The sequence below is a fragment of the Dendrobates tinctorius genome, unplaced genomic scaffold, assembly GCF_039654945.1.
Source record: "Dendrobates tinctorius isolate UK_male_01 unplaced genomic scaffold, ASM3965494v1 ptg000120l, whole genome shotgun sequence".
NCBI classification, from domain to species: domain Eukaryota; kingdom Metazoa; phylum Chordata; class Amphibia; order Anura; family Dendrobatidae; genus Dendrobates; species Dendrobates tinctorius.
Window position 1 is genome coordinate 36,470,720 of NW_027361788.1, and position 20,882 is coordinate 36,491,601.

A 20,882-nucleotide genomic window follows, 5' to 3' on the forward strand; every position below is an offset into this window, starting at 1 on the left:
ATTGCTGCGCCAGAGGTGGCAGCAGCAAGCAAACCCACAGAGCTGGTCTGGGCAGAGCGCCTGGCCCGACGAGTTTGATGAGCAACCTCCTCTGCGGCTGGAGAGGAATGGGAAACCGCTGGAAGCAAGGCTCGGGATTCTCGCTGTGCAGCGACAGAAATCCGACGCCTAACATTGAACAAACGACACCACAGTGCAATAATCCTAATGGCCACCGGGGGCAAAAACCAACCTTAAGCACAGCTTAGAAAAAAAAAAGGTTACCTGTGCTTTTTATAAGTCCTGATCCAGCATGGATCATGACATTGAGCATCTGCGTTGATAAAATTTAAGGTCTATTCTATTATTGTTCAGAATAAAATTTAATTGTCAATGTAATGCTTGTGCTAGTAAATATAATTTTATATATAAATCAAAATAAAGGTTATTATTTTCTGTCCACCTACTTTTGGACCACCCTGTATATTTATATACTTTTTTTTCTCAGGCATTTGAGATATAGAGTGCAACAACGTGAAGAAGTAGTTCAGGATATACGCACAACAGACAGTCCAACGCAAGTTACCTATCTGGGCACTTTGGTATTATTATATGCCTCTATGTTTACATTATTTTATAGTTCTTCCTTTAGGAAAAGGCGAGTATAATTTTAGTTTCCTTCTCAGGTGCAAAAAAAACTGGAGAATCATCTTGGTACAAAGAACCTACTGCATATATTAGTGATAGTTCATTTGCCTCAAAACCTTGTTAACGTTTGTAATCAGAGAATAGTTATATTTCCATATGGTTGTGTCTCTTATCAGAGATGTCTGTGGGAAATTTTGCTGTAGTGATGTGCGGCCGTGGTGAAGGCTTACAATATCATCTGGAAGAAAAACTGTTCTCTTATAAGCCCTTAATGCAGAATGAACTGAAACCTGAATGACTTCCCGAGGGTTGACGATCATCTTTTTGCCATTGAAAACATTTGGCATTTCCTGCTCATAGTGTATAAGCTGAAGAATGTTGGTTCCTGGAATATTTTTGGGAAAAGCAGTCTGAAAATGAGGGTCAATTATATTATTTGGGTAGTAATAGTTTTTTATGAGGTATACAGCCGTATTTGGATACTTTTTCTCCATTTCTTTCATCATTTCATCCCAGGTTTTGTGACTTCTTGGCAGAATAATTTCATCCATATCATTGAGGGTCACATATCGGCTTTTGTACATATTTCTGTACATACAGTCGTTCAGAGCTGAGAGTTGTCCGTAATAACCAATTTGGATTTCATGGTTCATATTTTGGTGCCAGGCATTAGATGTTCTTAAATATTTGTCTATTGGCCAAGGTATAATTTCTAGAACTCCTTTTGAGACATAGTAATCAAGAACTTGGCAAATGGCTTTACTGCATCCGTTCTTGTAGACAACCACCTTCTGGGCTCCTAGGAGACGATACATTTCAATAGCCTGGACATATTGCAATACGTTCTCCTGGTTTCCGAACATTGTGGAGATGCAAACTGTGAAGTTTGCAGAGAAAGGCTGAGGATTGCGGTTCTGTATCTCAAACTTAGGAACATGACTTGTCTTTCTTGTGTTGTACCAATGGATGGAGATGTGCTGTGAAAAGCAGTTCTTAGGCTCAGGACAGATCACATCGGCGGGACCATAATTAAACCTAAACCATTGACGGTGAAATTCTATTGTGGCTTTTACAGAAACATATTCAGGTTTATTTGTACAGTAAAACCAGCAATATAGCTCCTTTATATCTCTACCATGGATGATGGTCAACACTCGCACTCTGCTAGACTCTCTGGGATCATAATAGGCCGATATAATAAAGGTTGTATTGTCTTCTAGAGGTGTGATCGTGTCCCTGAAAAAGTTTGGTTTCACACTTTTTCCAGGTAATCTATAATAACAGGTATAAATTAGAAAAAATAGGTTCAATATCAAGAAAGTCAATGGTAGCTTCATATTCTTCATTTTCTTTAAAGATAACTATCCAAAAGGATCATCACTGGTGGAAATCTGCAAAACAAAGTGAATATGTTTAATATGGCGAAGGGTAAAAAACTATTAGAATAGTGAAGACGTTGATTACCTAGCAATAGTAGGAGCTCGTTCACACAATCATCTTTTCGATCCGAGTGCTTTCTGTGAAAAAAATCGGACAGCTCTAGGACCAATCTTATTCAATGGGCCAGTGCAGATGAGCGACATCTTTCCCCTGACCGAATTGCAAGAAAGAATTGCAGCATGCACTAGGTTTCTTCCGGAAATTGGACGAGACTCACGCATTCAGTGCAGGTTGTGCAAAGAAATTCGGATACTATACAGAACGACAGAATCGCATCAATTGTTTAAAGTAGGAAACCGTGAATAGTCTTGTAAATTATAGATTGCAGCTGCTGTAAAAATAAACGGATTGCAGAAAGACTGCACATACTGTGCACACGGATGACAAGTGAGAAAAAGAATAGTTCAAGCTTTCTGGATGAAACTGAATGACTTTTATACGCTGATGCGAACCGACCCTAAAGAGGCTCACACACATTCATTCAGCAAACTGTTATTCTTCAGTGAATCCTCCTCAGATCCTGCCATAAGCCAGTGTGTAGTTATGACCTGCTGCAAATATGACGTATAACAACCAGAGAGGCTCTACTATATACTAAAGGTATGAAAAGTGGTCATTAAAAGTGGCATTTTGTGCTGACTTTGGAGAAACCATTTTATACAATTCCGCTATTTACAGTGTTATTGTTTCACTGATTTATTACAAACAGCAGAAAGTTTGTAAATTTTGCTAATAAGCTGAATTTGTAATAGGGGTGAATTATTTTGATTGCAAATATATGATCTATCTACAGGGTGGGCCATGTATATGGATACACCTAAATAAAATGGGAATGGTTGGTGATATCAACTTCCTGTCTGTGGTACATTAGTATATGGGAGGGGGGAAAACTTTTCAAGATGGGTGGTGACCATGGCGGCCATTTTGGATCCAGCTTTATTTTTTCCAATGGGAAGAGGGTCATGTGACACATCAAACTTATTGAGAATTTCACAAGAAAAACAATGGTGTGCTTGGTTTTAACGTAACTTTATTCTTTCATGAGTTATTTATCTGAATTTGCAGAATGGGCAAAACAAAAATTGGAACAGGACCCTCAGTTTACACAGAATATTATGTTCAGTGATGAGGCAAACTTTTTTGGGTGGGTCATTTATATGGATACACCTAAATAAAATGGGAATGGTGACAGTTTTCTTGTGTAGGGTGTCTTGCATTAAATCTGCTGCAATGACCAGGGTACTGCCTTCACCAAACATCAAAGCAATTTCTATCCGCTCCTCACGTGTTAACCTCTGCAACATGTCAATGGCTGTAAACAAAGAGAAACTTGTATATAACGCATGCAAAAATAAAGTTACATTAAAACCAAGCACACCATTGTTTTTCTTGTTAAATTCTCAATAAGTTTGATTTGTCACATGACCCTCTTCCCATTGGAAAAAATAAAGCTGGATCCAAAATGGCTGACTTCAAAATGGCCACCATTGTCACCACCCATCTTGAAAAGTTTCCCCCTCCCATATACTAATGTGCCACAAACAGGAAGTTGAGATCGCCAACCATTAGCATTTTATTTTGGTGTATCCATATGCATGGCCCACCCTGTATATTGACAAAGGCTCACATTCTATTGCCACCTGGTCACATGGGCCAAATAAATACACCAGTTTTTTAATATTAAATTTGCTACACAGTTTTTTTTGCCTTGTGATCTCATATTTATCACTATTATTTAGTTTACTTGCTTATATAGCACCGTTCACTTCTGCAGCACTTCACAGACATTATCATCACTGTCCCCACTGGGACTCAAAATCTAACTTCCCTATCAGTATGTCTTTGAAGTGTGGGAGGAAACCGGAGTACCCGGAGGAAACCCACGCAGACACGGGGAGAACATACAAACTCCTAGAAGAGCCCAGCACTGAAAAGCTACAGTGCTAACCAGTAAGCCATTGTGATGCCATCATATACAGTAGATGTTTCCATCAATCAATTGATCTCCTATAGTAATAATTAGACTGTCCATGCTGTAGGTGAAGTCAATTCTCCATGCAATAATTTCTAGGTGAGACAGTGGTAGGCTTTTTCTGATATACAGTTAATCTAAGCAAGCAGTGCTGCAGTATAAAGGATAGTGGACGGATGGAACAGTTTGTGACAGTCAGAGCCTTTAATGGAAATAGAAGTGGATTATCACAATGCAACCATAGCCAGATTGTCATATAGAAATAGCTGATGGTTGAACAACCATTGAATGAAGAATTATCTGTTGAACTGTCATGACGACGCATTTACTTGCCATTAGCAGCTACTGTATTTATAATCAATCACACCTAGTGAAGGATAAAAGATCATTTATCTAGAGGAAATCATGGAAAATTAGTGAAAATCATAGATGGATTTCCACATCATAGTGCCACATCTTATTAACCCTTCTCCGAAATAACACATGATAGTATGTACTACATCAGGTGTATAGCGTGGGCTCAGGAGTCCGCACCATAACCGGCAGATGCCCTGTTTAACCATTTAAATACTGCTGTCAGAGATTGCCAGCGGCATTTAAATAGACTTGTTACCGCTGTGTTAATTCGCGAGCTCTTATCTATGTCAGTAATTACTTACACAGCGACTGATGTATACAATATCCTCCGCACAGGCTGGGGTCTCCTCTGATCTATGAGACTGTGCCTGACTGCACCTCAGGAGAAAAGTAGTCACCAATCATACACGGTCATAAATCATATTTGTTAACTCTCCTGGAACGTCTGGGCGCCATCCTGAAAAATGGAGAAAGCTATTGTCTCCTGAAAGAGCTGGCAATTCTCCACGGTTAATGCAAATACTCTTTGCAAAGAGTAGCCCGAACAGGTGATAAGGTGAGTGTATATGTATATACAGTATATGTATGTATGTGTATACAGTGGGGGAAATTAGTATTTCATCCCTTGCTACTTTTGTGACTTTGCCCACTGACGAAGACATGGACAGTCTATAATTTTAAGGGTAGGTTAATTTTAACATTGAGAGATAGAATATCAAAAATAAAATCCAGAAAATCACATTGTATAAATTATATACATTTATTTGCATTTTGCATTGAGCAATAAGTATTTGATCGCTCTGGCAAACAAGATTTAATACTTGGTGGCAAAACCTTTGTTGGCAAGCACAGCAGTCAGACATTTTTTGTAGTTGATGATGAGGTTTTCGCACATGTCAGGAGGAATTTTTGGTCCACTCCTCTTTGCAGATCATCTCTAATCATTAAGCAACTTGGCAACTCGGAGCTTCAATTCCCTCCATAATTTTTCTCTGGGATTAAGGTCTGGAGACACGCTATTGCACCAACAGTTGTTTCCTTCTCACCCAACATCTTACTTATGGTTTTGAAGCTCATTTCAGCTTTGTGCAGGTCTATGATCTTTGGTCTTGCCCATGTTGTTTTTTTAGTCTATAAACTTCTGACAACATGTCTCTGAATTTCCAAACAATAATTTTTTTTATTTTTTTGACAAAGAAAAATGATCAAAATTAAAAAAAACAACAACAACAACAACAGTGCTTTCAGACCTCAACTAATGCTAAGAAAACAAGTTCATAATCATTTAGAAACAACAATACTAATGTTTTAACTCAGGAAGAGTTCTGAAATCAATATTTTGTGGACTAACCATGATTTTTAATCACAGCTTTCATGCGTCTTGGCATGCTTGCCACCAGTCTTTCACACTGCATTTGGCGCAAAAAAATAAGCAGTTCTTCTTTGTTTGATGGCTTGTGACTATCCATCTTCCTCTTGATTACATTCCAGAGGTTTTCAATGGGGTTCAGGTCTGGAGAATGAGCTGCCCATGACAGGGTTTTGATGTGGTGGTCTCTTAATTTTTGCCAGCGCTGTATAATGAGGCAGTGACCTGTGTCACATGTGAGGGTCGCTGTGTTTTCCCTCCAGGATGTGCACGGAGGTGTATTGAGGCCATGGGAGTGCATTGCTGTCACAGGCGTAGCTGTGATTGCAATGCAGAATAAAAGTGAGTGTACACACGTGGTCAAAATTGTTGGTACACCATGTTTAATGACAGAAAAATCCACAATGGTCACAGAAATAACTTGAATCTGACAAAAGTAATAAATAAATCAAAAATCTATGAAAATGAACAAATGAAAGTCAGACATTGCTTTTCAGCCATACTTCCACAGAATTTAAAAAAAAACAAAAAACCTCATGAAATAGGCCTGAACAGAAATGATGGTACCCTTGAAAATAATGTGACAAAAGGGACATGTTATATCAAGGTGTGTCCACTAATTAGCATCACAGGTGTCTACAATCTTGGAATCAGTGAGTGGGCCTGTATAGAGGGCTACAGATACTGTGCTGTTTGGTGTCATAGTGTGTGTCATACTCAACATAGACCAGAGGAAGCGAAGGAAAGAGCTGTCTAAGGAGATTAGAAAAAAATTATAGACAAATATGTTAAAGGTAAAAGTTATAAGACCATCTCCAAGCAGCTTGATGTTCCTGTGACTACAGATGCACATGTGGTGCCCCTGAGGGTTCAGTCACCACAGAGGTACTGCACCTCCTCCTGAGGTGTGGTACCCCACTATCCAGGTAAGGTGGAGACACCTGACCACACTCCAACACTCACATCCCACACGCACACCAGTAGTGTAGCAGAGCAACCTTGGTGGCTCCCTGCTTGGGAGGTGGGTGGAGCTTACACTGCACAAGAGAGTGGAGAATATTAGGAAAGGGTCAGTCTGTGAGAGAAGATCCCCTGAAAGGGATGGAGGAAAGGAAGTGCTGCAGCAGACTCCTGTGACCTGGAGCTGCTGGCACAGGAAAGAGCCATAGAAAGCCTGATTCTCCAGAAGGAAGATAGTTTAGTACGGAATGTAAGGAGAAGAAGCAAACTAAGGACTAGGGTCAGAGCAGAGCCCTTCCTCAAGTTTGAAGCGCATGACCGGGGTCCGGTCCCCGAGGTTGTATGGATACTTATGTTCCTGCAGCAGAAACCGGAGGAATAGAAGTCGTCACCACTTTATTCCCATCTAAGACTTGGGGGCACAACAGCAACGTGGGTGAGCCGGGACATGATAGCAAGAAGTCCCCGAAGGAGGCTACAGCTGTCTGCCGTACAAGTAGAGTTCTAAGTAACATCAAGAAGGAGGAACTTGAGTTTAATACGCAACTACAAGTACTTAAGATTAGGCGCTAGTGTGGAGACGTTCAGAGAAGGCACATGTTGGAAGAGTGCTGGAAAGGTGTACTTTACCTTGCCTGGGAGTTGGCTGAGCCCCTGACCTGGAGGACACGGCACCGAAGCAGGCATCTGTGTGCACCAGACTGTGAGTAAAGCCTTGGAACTACATGCCCTTGTGTCCCCCACTTATTCTTGCGCCTTACACCCGGCTTTGCTACATCTACTTCTTTACACCATCTCCCCACTTGCCAACCTCATCCACACTGCCCTGGGACTACAGCTCCACCTGTGGGGAGCTTCATCATCATTGCTGCACCACACCATCTGTCCCAGAGAAGCAACCCTGCAGCGCTGGTCAAACTGACCAGAAACCACAGGTGGCGTCACAAATCATCTCAACAACTTTATCCCCATCACTTTACCCCGTTTTACATCGACTGCCTGAGGCCACAGACCGGGTCACTGCCACTGTGACATCTCCCATTGAAGTCAACGGGCCCGGCACCGAGTACCCCACGGCCTCTGGGGGTGAGTCACACACATTATTCAGAAATATAACCCCTTAATGTCCATGGACGTGCACAGTCTGTCATGGGGGGTTGTAACTTACTGCACCAGGACGGACTGTGCACGTTATGCCTTTGAACTGTCACTGCGTGTAAACCCGCAGTGACAGTTCAGTGCCGACTGCTGTCTATGAGGAAGGGGTGCAGGGACCCTTGCAGTTGGTCCCTGCACCCTGAGCACTGTGATTGGCCAGTCAATCTGACTGACCAAACACAGCAGCGATCAGGCAGGAGATGGTGAAATTTCAGCATCTCCTGCCCGATCAGTGCAGGAGCTCAGCGCTGTAGTGGCTGAGGATCCTGCACTGACAGGAGCAGCATCCCTGCCACACCTGGATGTTAACCCCCTCACTGCTGCATTCAAGCGCGATCGCAGTGTTCAGGGGGGAGGCAGACGGTAAGGGGCTCCCTCTGCCTCAGATTCGCGCCCCCGCGATGTAATTGTGAAGGGGGTGTTGTATGTGCTATGCGTCACTCCCTTTAATTGTTGTATATGTGGCACCCCTGAGGGTTCAGTCGCCACTGAGGTACTGCACCTCCTCCTGAGGTGTGGTGCCCCACCATCCAGGTTAGGTGGAGACACCTGACCACACTCCAACACCTGCACCCCACACCACAAAGTAGTGTAGCAAAGCACCTTCGGCGGCTCCCTGCTTGGAGTGTAGCATAGCACTCCTTGGTGGCTCCCTGCTTGGAACCCGAAACGTGCTGGGAGGTGGGTGGAGTTTAGTTTTCACAAAAGAGCGGAAAGAGTTGAGTCAGTCGTTCAGTCATTCGCTCAGTCAGTGAGTGAGGATGTAGAAGGACAGAGAGTGAGAGAGAGAAGATCCCCGGGAGAGGGATGGTAGAAGGAAGTGCTGCAGCAGGCCACAGTTTTCTGGGTCTGCTGGCACAGGAAAGAGACAGAGAAAGGAAGCTTGATTCTCCATTGGGAAGAAGGATTAGAACGGAACGTAAGGAGACTAGAGGAACTAAGGAACAGGGTTGGAAGAGAGAACCCTTCCCAAGTTCACAGCGCAAGGCCGGGGCCCAGGTCCCCAAGGTTCTATGGATACTAATGGTCCTGCAGCAGACACCGGAGGAATAGAAGTAGTGACCACTTTATTCCCACACAAGACTTGGGGGCACAGCAGCAACATAAGAGAGAGCCTGGACTGAGTAGCATGGAGTCCCCGAAGCAGGCTACAGCTGTCTGCCGTACAAGTAGAGTTCATAGGAACATCTGACAGGAGGAACTCCAGTGTAACTCAGTACTAGGAGTACTTCATTCAAAGGCGCTATAAGAGGAGACGATCAGAAAAGGCACATATGTTGGCGGAGTGTTGGAAAGGAGTACTTCATCTTGCCTGGAAGTTGGCTGAGCTCCTGACCCGGAGGACATGGCATGGATGCGGGCACCTGTACCTGCAACAGACTGTGAGTAAAGCTTTGGAACTAAATGCCCTGGTGTCCTCCACTTATTCCTGCGCCAGCCTGCCCAGCACTGCTACATCCCTCGCGCCTGACAATAAAGTACACCATCTACGGGCTATAACATCACTGCTGCACCACACCATCTGTCCCAGAGGATCTGTCTGCAGCATCGGCTTACATCTTCATTGCCGAACACCACAGGTGGCGTCACGAATCACTTATAAACTTTCATCACCATAAGCACACTGCAACAACCCCTTTTACAATGGGCGCCCAGGACCACGGGCCGGGACCCAGCTGCCGTGACCTCTCCCATTGAAGCTCATCGGGCCCGGTACCGAGTACCCCACAGCCCTGGGAGGGCGACCCATTTTGGCGTCACGAACAGGATGACGAAGCCCGGTGCCACCGGGTTCTGTGTGCCTACGATTTATTGGACTTAAAAGTTTGTGGAAATGTGCAAAAGACCCAATTTGATAGACTGTAAAATGAATGCTAAAATGGCCACCAGCGCGGTGAAGAAGGGCGTGACAACATGGGTGGTCCTAAGAAAAGAGCGCGAACTGTCCTGGGCCTCCCCTGTCTGAACTTCTATGCGACAGCAACATGGCCCACCCCCCGAGGGGTTCGTATACTGGCTTAGTATGGAGGAGTAGGAAAAAGACGCCGCCACCAGAAGGAGGGGCGGGAGCCGGTGGTGGAAAAAGAGTCGAGACAGGAAGAGAAGCGGAAGAACGCCATGATGGAAGGAGAGAGGAGGCCTGAAGAGCGAAGGGAGGTTAAGTTGAATCTCCCAGGCGCAATGGCTGAAGGCTCCGATCTGGCTTCCCATCTAGACTGTCAACAGCTGGAGGATGAGATTGCCCGGCTGACTCATGAACTGCGACTGAAGCAGGAGGCGCTCTGGAGGAAGAAGTGGCAGCCCGCCCTGGAGGGGCCTACACCCGCAGTACCCCAGTCACCGGTACCCGCCATTGCTGCACCGGATCTCCCCCAGGCTAACCCTGTGGAGCCTGCGGCTGCTGCAATACCACCGGCAGCAGTCATCACCACCGCCCCGCTTTCACCGCCACTGTATGAGGCCTGTCCGGAAGAGCTATCTGAGGGCCTGTGGCCTGAAGCAGAGGAAGCTGAGCCCCAACCTGGACCTAGCGCGGCTGTGCAGGTCACACCGGAGATCGCCGTGGACCCGAAGCCGCCATCTGCTCCACCACTGCCGGCATCTGGACCAGCTACCCCTGTGGATACTCCTGCAGCTGCCCACCGTCTCAGGCCTGCACCGGAACGGCAACACTGCCAGGAGGCACCAGGTATAGCCGTCGCCCCTGAAGCCAGGGAAGCCACTGGGTGCCCGCCGGCCACAGCAGCCAGACAGGTAGTGCTGGACCTGGTCTGGGACCGGGATACTAGTTCGCGGGGGAGACACCTGAACCCCTAACAGTGGTGCCGCGGTCCGCCGTGGGCAGGGGCCGGTCCCGGGAAGAGGAGGAGGAAGAGGAGTCCTATTGCCAGCAGACCCTCCGCCAACTGGCTGCGGAGCAGAGGGAAAGAGGACAGAAGAGGCTGGCAGTGCTGGGTCCTGACCTGGACCGTAAGGAGAAGGTCAGTGCGGGACATTATGGTCCCCGGGACTCAGCAGGATGGGGTCGGGTCCTCAACGTTAATCAAGAACGGGGGTTTGGGTTCATAGCAGACCCCCAGAGGATCTCTGACCTATTTTTCAGCCGGAGGGATGTTGAGTCTCACCTCCAGAGGGGACACCCAGCGCGTGACCTGCAGCCAGGGGAATATGTCACCTTTACCCGGCATGAGGGGCTCCGTGGCTGGTACGCCCTAAACATACGCTGCATACCGGAGGACTTACTGGCAGCTTATCGGAAGGAGAAAGCATGTGTTCCCCCGGCAGAAAAACCTCCCACAGTAGTTACCAAAACTGTGTTTGTGCCCACACCAGTGGCTCAGGCTACGTCGGTACCAATCCAGCATCCCTTGGTACAAGTCACCACCCCTGCTGTACCACAGGCAGCAGCACCATCAACAGGAAGAGGAAAATCAGAAGTTCTCCCCTGGAAGCAGCCCAAGCAACCAGCTTCCAGTACCCCAGGAGGGGCCCACCAACATTAAGGAGAATAGGAATAACTAACTTTGTTACCCAGGAGGGTATTTGCACCATTGTGCCCCATTGTTTAAAATTATGTCCCAGTTTTCTTCAGTTTGCCCAGCTGTGTTGGCAGCATTTATTCTGAAAATCTGAACTATGGTGATCATGAACTTGGAGTGAATCACAAACTGTCATTGTAAATAGTTTGCACCTCTTTAGGTGCTCTCTCTTGGTTTTACATAGGTCTTTTATAAATAAGGACTACCTCATCGTGGAGCATGGCTCCTACCAAAAGGACACTGCAAGAGATCCCGGCTGGGAGCGGTGTCCAGCACTTACAAGAATTATTGAAGTTTTGATGTGAAGTATTTTATAATGTGCCTTATGACAGTATTAATAGAGAATAGCTTTTATATAGACTCTAGTTAGAATCATAGAATCGTAGAGTTGGAAGAGACCTCCTGGGCCATCTGGTCCAACCCCCTGCTCAAAGCAGGATTCGCTAAATCATCCCAGTCAGATGTCTGTCCAGCCTCTGTTTGAAGACTTCCATTGAAGGAGAAGTCACCACTTCTCATGGTAGCCTGTTCCACTCATTGATCACTCTAACTGTCAAAAAGTTTTTTCTAATATCTAATCTGTGTCTCCTCCCTTTCAGTTTCATCCCATTACTTCTAGTCTTTCCTTGTGCAAATGAGAATAAAGATGATCCTTCTACAATGTGACAGCCCTTTAGATATTTGTAGACAGCTATTAAATCTCCTCTAAACATTCCCAAATCCTGCAACCTTTCCTCATAAGACAGGGTTTGCAGACCGGTCACCGTTCTGGTCTCTCTTTTCAGAACTTGCTCCAGTTTGTTGATGTCTTTTTTAAAATGTGGTGCCCAAAACTGGACACAATATTCCAGATGAGGTCTGACCAAAGAGGAGTAGAGGGAAATAATGACTTCACGTGATCTAGACTGTATGCTTCTGTTAATACATCCTAGAATAGCATTTGCCTTTTTTGCTGCTGCATCACACTGTTGACTCATATTCAGTCTGTGATCTATTAGTATACCCAAGTCTTTTTTCACATGTGCTGTTGCTTAGCCCTATTCCTCCCATTCTGTATATGCTTTTTTCATTTTTATTGCACAGATGTAGTACTTTGCATTTTTCCCTGTTAAAAACCATTCTGTTAGTTGCTGCCCACTGCTCCAGTTTATTTATATCTTTTTGAATCCTCTCTCTCTCTTCTCTAGTATTAGCTATCCCTCCTAGCTTTGTGTCATCAGAAAATTTAATCAGTTTACCCTCAATTCCTTCATCTAAATCGTTGATAAAGATGTTGAACAATACAGGGCCCAGGACAGAGCCCTGTGGTACCCCACTTGAGACATTCTTCCAACTGGATGTGCAGCCAGTTACGACCACTCTTTGGGTCCGATCACTAAGCCAGTTATGAATCCACCTAACAGTTGCCTTGTCCATTCCATACTTAGTCATTTTTTCAATAAGGATTGTATGAGATACTTTGTCAAATGCTTTGCTGTAGTCAAGATATACTATATCTACAGCATTTCCTTGATCCACCCAATCAGTGATTCCTTCATAGAAAGAAATTAAGTTAGTCTGACATGACTTATTAGTTACAAACCCATGCTGACTCTGTTTAATCACTTCATTCTTATTTAGGTACTGACATACATGTTGTTTAATAATTTGTTCAAAGATCTTTCCTGGTATAGAAGTCAGACTCACCGGCCTATAGTTGCCTGGGTCCACCTTCTTCCCCTTTTTGAAGATAGGAACAACATTTACTCTTCTCCAGTCTTCTGGGACTTCTCCTGTTCTCCAAGAATTTTCAATTTTCAATTTTCTCGCCCGTTGCTGGTTTGGGGAAATCGGACCCTTTCAATAGGATCTGTTGCCCCTGTCTCTTCTTGTTAGAAAAAATAAAGAAAATAAAATAAAAAAGTTCTGGGGAAAATGCCCAGATTTGTCCCACGTCGCGTGTTGATGGTTTGGGGAAATCAGACCCTTTCAATAGGATCCGTTGCCCCTGTCTAATCTTCATGGACGAAAAAAGTCTGGAGAAAAAGGACCAGACGTGTGCCTCCATAGACACTAAGCAAAAAACTGGCTTCCGCCCGCAATCAGGGCCAGGGTGTATACGGCGGGGGAGGAGCTAACCTTGTGTTGTTTGCCTAGTGTCAGCCTCCAGATGGCGGTAGCATACACCCACAGTACCTGTGTCCCCCAATGAGATGAGGGAGAAAACACAAACACAGATAGAAAAATAGGCTGAGCAAACGATGGGGCCCACACTAACTAGAAAGGACAGGAAAGGAAAGATGCTGTCTGCAATCACGCACAAAACCCTGCCAAAAAATGTCCAACACTTTCTGATAACAAAAACCCTGAAGTCGATAGACTTCAATTCCCTATATCAGCACTCTGGTATATTCTGAAGACAGAGCAAAAAGAGACCAATCTGATCAGGGACAAAAAGCAAACTGGCATAAACTGAGACATAAGAATGGAAATTCAGCACAGCCCCAGCAGGGGCTGGCTGACCACAAAAACTGAGTAAACCAGACCAAATCTCATGTAAAAAATAACAGAGCACACTTAGCTTGAGAAGGCAGGAACAGAACTGGAAACCAGAACCTCAGGGCAGGAGAAAATCACCTGCACAAAATTAGGGAGTCGGCTGTCTTAAATCCAGTCAGAGACTCCTGATGTCCACTCACAGTCCTCCTCCTCAGGTGGCAGGTCTCTGCAGTTTAGATCAGCTTCATTACCTGCTGTCACCACCAGAGGGAGCCCGGATGGAGAACTCTCGACTCCTCTGTCAACACAGCCATCTCCACCACCCTCACCAGAAGCCAGAGGTAAACCAGAAAATGAGTTCACAACAGTTGGGCTCCCGGAGGGGAGGGGGGATTGTTATGAATGAGTCACAGAAGGAGGAAAAAACAAAAATACAAGCTAAGTCCAGAAAACCGGAGAGGTTGGCAGCTATCGGATTGCAGACCCCTGATCCTATCCACAACAACTAACAGTAGCCGTGGGGGGTTCCTACGATGCCGTAGACCCCTCAATCACAGCCGGAGAACTAAATAGGCCTAAAGAAAGAAAGGGAAAATCTAAACTGCCCCAGAGCAGACCCCAAAGCAATAGGCAGCCCCCAACATATAATGACGGTGAAGCAAGATGAAAACACTAACACAGATAGAAAGATAGGTTGAGCAAACGATGGGGCCCAAGCTAACTAAATAGGAAAGGATAGAAAAGCTGCTGTCTGCAATCCGTAAAAAACCCTACCAAAAAAAGTCCCAACCGTCTGATAGGAAAAACAGGCCCTGAAGTCGCTAGGACTTTAAAAAGACTATATCAGCACTCAGGTAAATTCTGAAGACAGAGCAAAGAGACAAACTGATCAGAAAAAAATGGAACTCAGCACACCCCCGACCGGGGATGGCTGAACTCCAAAAAACAAGGTAAACAAAACAAAACTAATAAGTTCAATAGCAGAGCAAAAACTTATCTTTGGGAAGCAGGAATCAGATTGGTCTCCAAGAATCCAGCAGAGAAATCACCAGCGACTCAGAAGGGCGTCGGCTGCCTCATATATCCAGTCAGCAGTTCCTGTTACCCAGTACTCACAACATTACCTCCCCCTTGAGGAGGGGTCACCGAACCCTCATCCACGCCAGCAGGGCGATCAGGATGGGCCCGATGAAAGGCACAAACCAATCTTTCGGCATGAATATCGGATGCAGGGACCCAAGAATTATCCTCCTGGCCATAACCCTTCCATTTAACCAAATACTGGAGTCTCCGTCTAGCCAGGCGAGAATCCAGTATCCTCTCAACCTCATATGCCACATTACCTTCAACCAATACCGGGTCAGGAGGTGCCACCACAGGAACTACTGGCTCAACAAACCTCTTTAACAGAGACTTATGAAACACGTTATGGATCTTAAATGTAACAGGAAGAGCCAATCGAAAAGAGACTGGATTGCGAATCTCCAAAATCTTGTAAGGTCCAATAAATCTAGGTTTAAACTTTGGAGAAGCCACCTTCATAGCGATATTCTTTGATGACAACCAAACCATATCACCCACCGCCACCAATGGTCCTATGCCGGTTGGAAAACCGCTGGGCCTTTTCCTGGGAGAGAGACAACTTATCCACCACTTGGTCCCAGATCTGGTGCATTCTCTCCACCACAGTGTCAACACCTGGGCAGGCAGAAGGCTCCACCTGCCCTGAAGAGAATCGAGGATGAAACCCAAAGTTACAAAAAAAAGGTGACATCAAAGTGGCAGAACTAGCTCTATTATTTAAAGCAAATTCGGCCAAGGGCAAAAATGAAACCCAATCATCCTGATCAGCAGAAATAAAACATCTCAAATACGACTCCAAAGTCTGGTTTGTTCTCTCCGTCTGCCCATTGGTCTGAGGGTGAAACGCAGAGGAGAAGGACAACTGAATTCCCAGCTTGGAACAGAAAATCCTCCAAAATCTAGACACAAACTGAACTCCTCTGTCAGATACAATGTTCTCAGGAATCCCGTGCAAGCGAACCACCTGTTGCAAAAACAAGGGCACCAACTCTGAGGAAGATGGCAACTTAGGGAGTGGTACAAGATGGACCATCTTAGAGAATCTATCACAAATCACCCAAATAACAGTCATTCTCTGAGAGACAGGCATATCAGAGATAAAATCCATTGAAATATGGGTCCATGGCCTCCTGGGCACCGGCAAAGGCATCAACAACCCACTAGGTAGAGAACAAGGTTTAGACCGAGAGCAAGTCCCACAGGACTGCACAAAATTCCTGACATCACGAGACAAGGCGGGCCACCAAAAAGACCGACTCACCAAATCTCTAGTACCAAAAATTCCTGGATGACCAGCCAATGCAGAGCAATGAACTTCAGACATCACTCTCTTCCTCCACTGGTCAGGAACATACAATTTTCCAATGGGACAACGCTCAGGTTTGTCCTCCTGAAACTCTTCCAGAGCACGTCTCAAATCGGGCAAGATGGCAGAAAGAACTACCCCCTCACCTAAGATGGTAGCAGGCTTGGTCACAACAGGAGAATCAGCAAAGAAACTCCTAGAGAGGGCGTCTGCCTTGACATTCTTATTGCCCGGAAGAAAAGAGACCACAAAATCAAAACGTGTGAAAAACAAGGCCCACCTAGCCTGTCTAGGATTCAAGCGTTTGGCCGACTCCAGGTAAATCAAATTCTTGTGGTCAGTAAGGACCACGACTTGATGTTTAGCTCCCTCCAACCAATGTCTCCACTCCTCAAATGCCCATTTCATGGTTAACAGTTCCCGATTCCCCACATCATAGTTACGTTCGGATGGGGAGAACTTTCGGGAAAAGAAAGCACAGGGATTCATTTTAGATGTTACAGGATCTTTTTGGGACAAAACAGCTCCTGCACCAATCTCAGAAGCGTCCACCTCTACCTGAAACGGAAGTGAGACATCAGGTTGCCGCAATAACCTTCGCTTTAGCTCCTGAAAGGAAGAAACAGCCTCCGGAGACCAATTCAGCACATCAGCACCCTTCTTAGTCAAATCAGTCAATGGTTTGGCAATACCAGAAAAATTAGCTATAAATTTACGATAAAAATTAGCAAAACCCAAAAACTTCTGGAGAGCCTTCAAAGAAGTGGGCTGAACCCAATCATAAATGGCCTGTACCTTAACCGGGTCCATTTCAATAGTTGACGGAGACAAAATAAATCCCAAAAATGAAATCCTCTGTACACCAAAAAGGCATTTCGATCCCTTGACATACAGGGAATTCTCCCTCAAAATCCAGAACACAGTCCGAACATGTTCCACATGAGAGTCCCAATCCTTGGAAAAGATCAAAACATCATCCAGATAGATGATCAAAAATGTATCCACCAAATCTCGGAAAATATCATTCATGAAGCACTGGAAGACAGAAGGGGCATTAGTGAGCCCAAAAGGCTTCACCAGGTACTCAAAATGTCCCTCCGGAGTATTAAACGCCGTCTTCCATTCATCCCCATGCTTAATGCGAATAAGATTATACACCCCCCTGAGGTCAAGCTTTGTAAACCAGCAAGCACCTTTAACTCTGGAGAAAAGATCAGAAATCAGGGGTAACGGATACTGATATTTAACAGTAATTTTGTTGAGGGAATGATAGTCAATACAAGGCCTTAATGACCCATCTTTCTTAGCCACGAAAAAAAAAACCCAGCACCTAAGGGTGAAGAGGATGGTCTAATATGACCCTTCTCCAACGACTCCTTAATATAGGATCGCATAGCCTTGTGCTCGGGTACAGATAAATTGAAAAGTCGACCCTTGGGAAATTTACACCCAGGGCTCAGCTCAATTGCACAGTCATGACTCCTATGAGGAGGCAAAGACGCAGACTCATTCTCACTAAATACATCATAAAAATCAGCCAAATAGTCAGGAACATCATGCGACTGGGGAGAGGTGGAGAAAACAGGAGCATCACTAAAGGCACACCGACAACCCCAACTCACCACAGACACAGATTTCCAATCCAAAACTGGATTATGGATTTGCAACCAGGGAAATGCCAGAACAATGGTATCATGCAAATTATGCAACACCAAAAATCTGCAATTCTCTTGATGGTCTGGGGAGACCCGCATTACCACCTGGGTCCAAAACTGAGGTTTATTCTTCGCCAAAGGAGTAGCATCAATACCCCTCAAAGGGATAGGCGTCCGCAGAGGTGTCATAGGAAATCCACAATGTTTAGCAAAATCCAAGTCCATCAGGTTCAGAGCTGCTCCCGAATCCACAAAAGCCTTAGCGGAAAATGTGGACAGGGAGCAGATCAGAGTAATTGCCAGAAGAATCTTAGGTTGAACACCACCCACAGCAAATGTGTGTGCAAAACGTTTCTCTCGTTTAGGGCAGACAGAAATGATATGCGAGGCATCACCACAGAAGAAACACAGCTTATTACGCCTTCTGAACTCCTGACGCTGCGCCCCAGACAAAACTCTATCACATTGCATAGGTTCAGACATTTGTTCAACAGGTGGCAACACCTCTCGTGCGGTTTTGCGTTCACGCAAACGCCGATCAACCTGAATGGCTAATGACATAGAATCCTCAAGACCAGAGGGAACAGGAAATCCCACCATAGTATCCTTTACGGTTTCTGACAAACCCTTCCGAAAGAGAGCTGCCAAGGCACCATCATTCCAGGTAGTAAGGACTGCCCACTTTCGGAATTTTTGACAGTACAACTCTGCAGAATCCTGACCCTAGCTCAATGCCAACAGGGCCTTTTCAGCCTGATCAATAGCATTAGGTTCATCATACAACAACCCCAAAGCTTTAAAAAATGCGTTCACATTAGTAAGAATAGGATCATCAGGTTTCAAAGAAAACGCCCAATTCTGGGGATCGCCGCGCAGCAAAGAGATGACAATTTTAACCTGCTGCACGGAGCTCCCCGACGAGTTAGGCTTCAAGGCAAAAAATAATTTACAATTATTCTTAAAATTCAAAAATTTAGACCGATCCCCAAAAAACACATCAGGAGTAGGGATCTTTGGTTCAGCAGCATGTGAATGAGCAAGATAGGCGGAAAATTGCCGCACTTCAGCAGTGAGCTGCTCCACACGATCAGACAATTGCTTCATCTCCATTGAGAAAGAAAAAATTCCCCCTGCGGCCTCAGAGACTTAGAGGAAAAAATATACACAAAAAAAAAATATTCTGACAAACTTTTTTTTTTTACAATTCTTTCCTGCTATTAAGTACCCTAGGATCTGTGGTAGGGCTGGTGATTCTGTTATGAATGAGTCACCGAAGGAGGAAAAAACAAAAATACAAGCTAAGTTCAGAAAACCGGAGAGGTTGGCAGCTACCGGATTGCAGACCCCTGATCCTATCCACAACGACTAACAGTAGCTGTGGGGGGTTCCTACGATGCCCTAGACCCCTCGATCACAGCCGGAGAACTAAATATGCCTAAAGAAAGAAAGGGGAAATCTAAACTGCCCCAGAGCAGACCCCAAAGCAATAGGCAGCCCCCAACATATGACGGTGAAGCAAGATGAAAACACTAACACAGATAGAAAGATAGGTTGAGCAAACGATGGGGCCCAAGCTAACTAAAAAGGACAGGATAGAAAAGCTGCTGTCTGCAATCCGTAAAAAACCCTACCAAAAAAGTCCCAACCGTCTGATAGGAAAAACAGGCCCTGAAGTCGCTAGGACTTTAAAAAGACTATATCAGCACTCAGGTAAATTCTGAAGACAGAGCAAAGAGACAAACTGATCAGAAAAAAATGGAACTCAGCACACCCCCGACCGGGGATGGCTGAACTCCAAAAAACAAGGTAAACAAAACAAAACTAATAAGTTCAATAGCAGAGCAAAAACTTATCTTTGGGAAGCAGGACTCAGACTGGTCTCCAAGAATCCAGCAGAGAAATCACCAGCGACTCAGAAGGGTGTCGGCTGCCTTATATCCAGTCAGCAGTTCCTGTTACCCAGTCATCATCTACCAGATCAGGTGTTTGGTAATCAGCCTCACTACCTTCCTTCACCAGAAGAGGGAGTTCATCAGACATCGACGGTGAAGGGAAAATGAACTCACAACAGGAGATTTATGCATGCTTGTGGGTTCTGGTTGGGTCCCGGGGGGTTAATGCACACTTACGGGGTCTGTTTGGGGTCAGGGGATTAATGCATGCTTACGGGGTCTGTTTGGGGTTGGAGGGGTTAATGCACACTTGCGGGGTCTGGCTGGGTAATGGGGGGTTAATGCACGTTGTGGGGTTTGGCTGGGTACCGGGGGGTTAATCCATGCTTGCGGGGTCTGGCTGGGTACCGGGGGGTAATGTACACTTGTGGGTCTGGTTGGGTCCCATGGGTGGTTAATGCACGCTTATGGAGTCTGGTTGTACTTCTGGAGGGGATACTAATGCATGCTTGTGGAGTCGGGTTGGGCCTTGGGGGGGTGTTAATGTACGCTTGTGGGGTCTGCTTGGGCTCCTAGGGGGGTTAATGCATGCTTGCGGGGTCTGGCTGGGTACCGGGGGGAGTTCATGCACACTTGTGGGTTCTGGTTGGGTTCCAGGGGTGGTTAATTCACGCTTGTTGGGTCTGGTTGTAGCTTTGGGGGTACTAATACATGCTTGTGGAGTCTAGTTGGGCCTCGGGAGGGTTTAATGTATGCTTTTGGGGTCTGCTTGGGCTCCTAGGTGGGGTTAATGCACACTTGCGGGGTCTGTTTGGGTCAGGGGGTTAATGCACACTTGTGGGGTCTGTTTGGGACCTGGGGGGGTTAATGCACATCTGCGGTGTCTGGTTGGGTCTCAGGGGGGTAATGCATGCTTGCGGTGTCTGGCTGGGTACCGGGGGGATTAATGCACGCTTGTGGGGTCTGGTAGAGTCGCGGGGGGGTTAATATACGCTTGTGGGGTCTGGTAGAGTCCCGGGGGGTTAATGCATGCTTGTGGGGTCTGG

At 45.6% G+C, this 20,882-nt stretch overlaps 1 protein-coding gene across 1 annotated transcript; it reads right to left on the reverse strand.

Moving 5' to 3' along the window:
- Positions 1 to 716: 716 nt before the first annotated feature.
- Positions 717 to 11,071, reverse strand: LOC141046746 (glycosyltransferase family 92 protein F13G3.3-like). The gene is made up of 3 exons (XM_073541390.1): positions 11,009 to 11,071; positions 2,285 to 2,319; positions 717 to 1,899 (listed from the first exon to the last, which is right to left on the reverse strand). Exons 1-3 carry the CDS (start codon positions 11,069 to 11,071, stop codon positions 717 to 719), a joined length of 1,281 nt encoding a protein of 426 aa, XP_073397491.1.
- Positions 11,072 to 20,882: the final 9,811 nt, after the last annotated feature.

Coding starts and splice junctions, on each gene's coding strand:
- LOC141046746 (XM_073541390.1), bottom strand. CDS start 11,071: ATGCCGGGTAAAGGTGACATATTCCCCTGGCTGCAGGTCACGCGCTGG. Junction 2,320..11,008: donor GCTGGGTGTCCCCTCTGGAG/GTGAGACTCAAC, acceptor CGTTCTGTATAG/TATCCGAATTTCTTTGCACA. Junction 1,900..2,284: donor GCACAACCTGCACTGAATGC/GTGAGTCTCGTC, acceptor CTGTTATTATAG/ATTACCTGGAAAAAGTGTGA.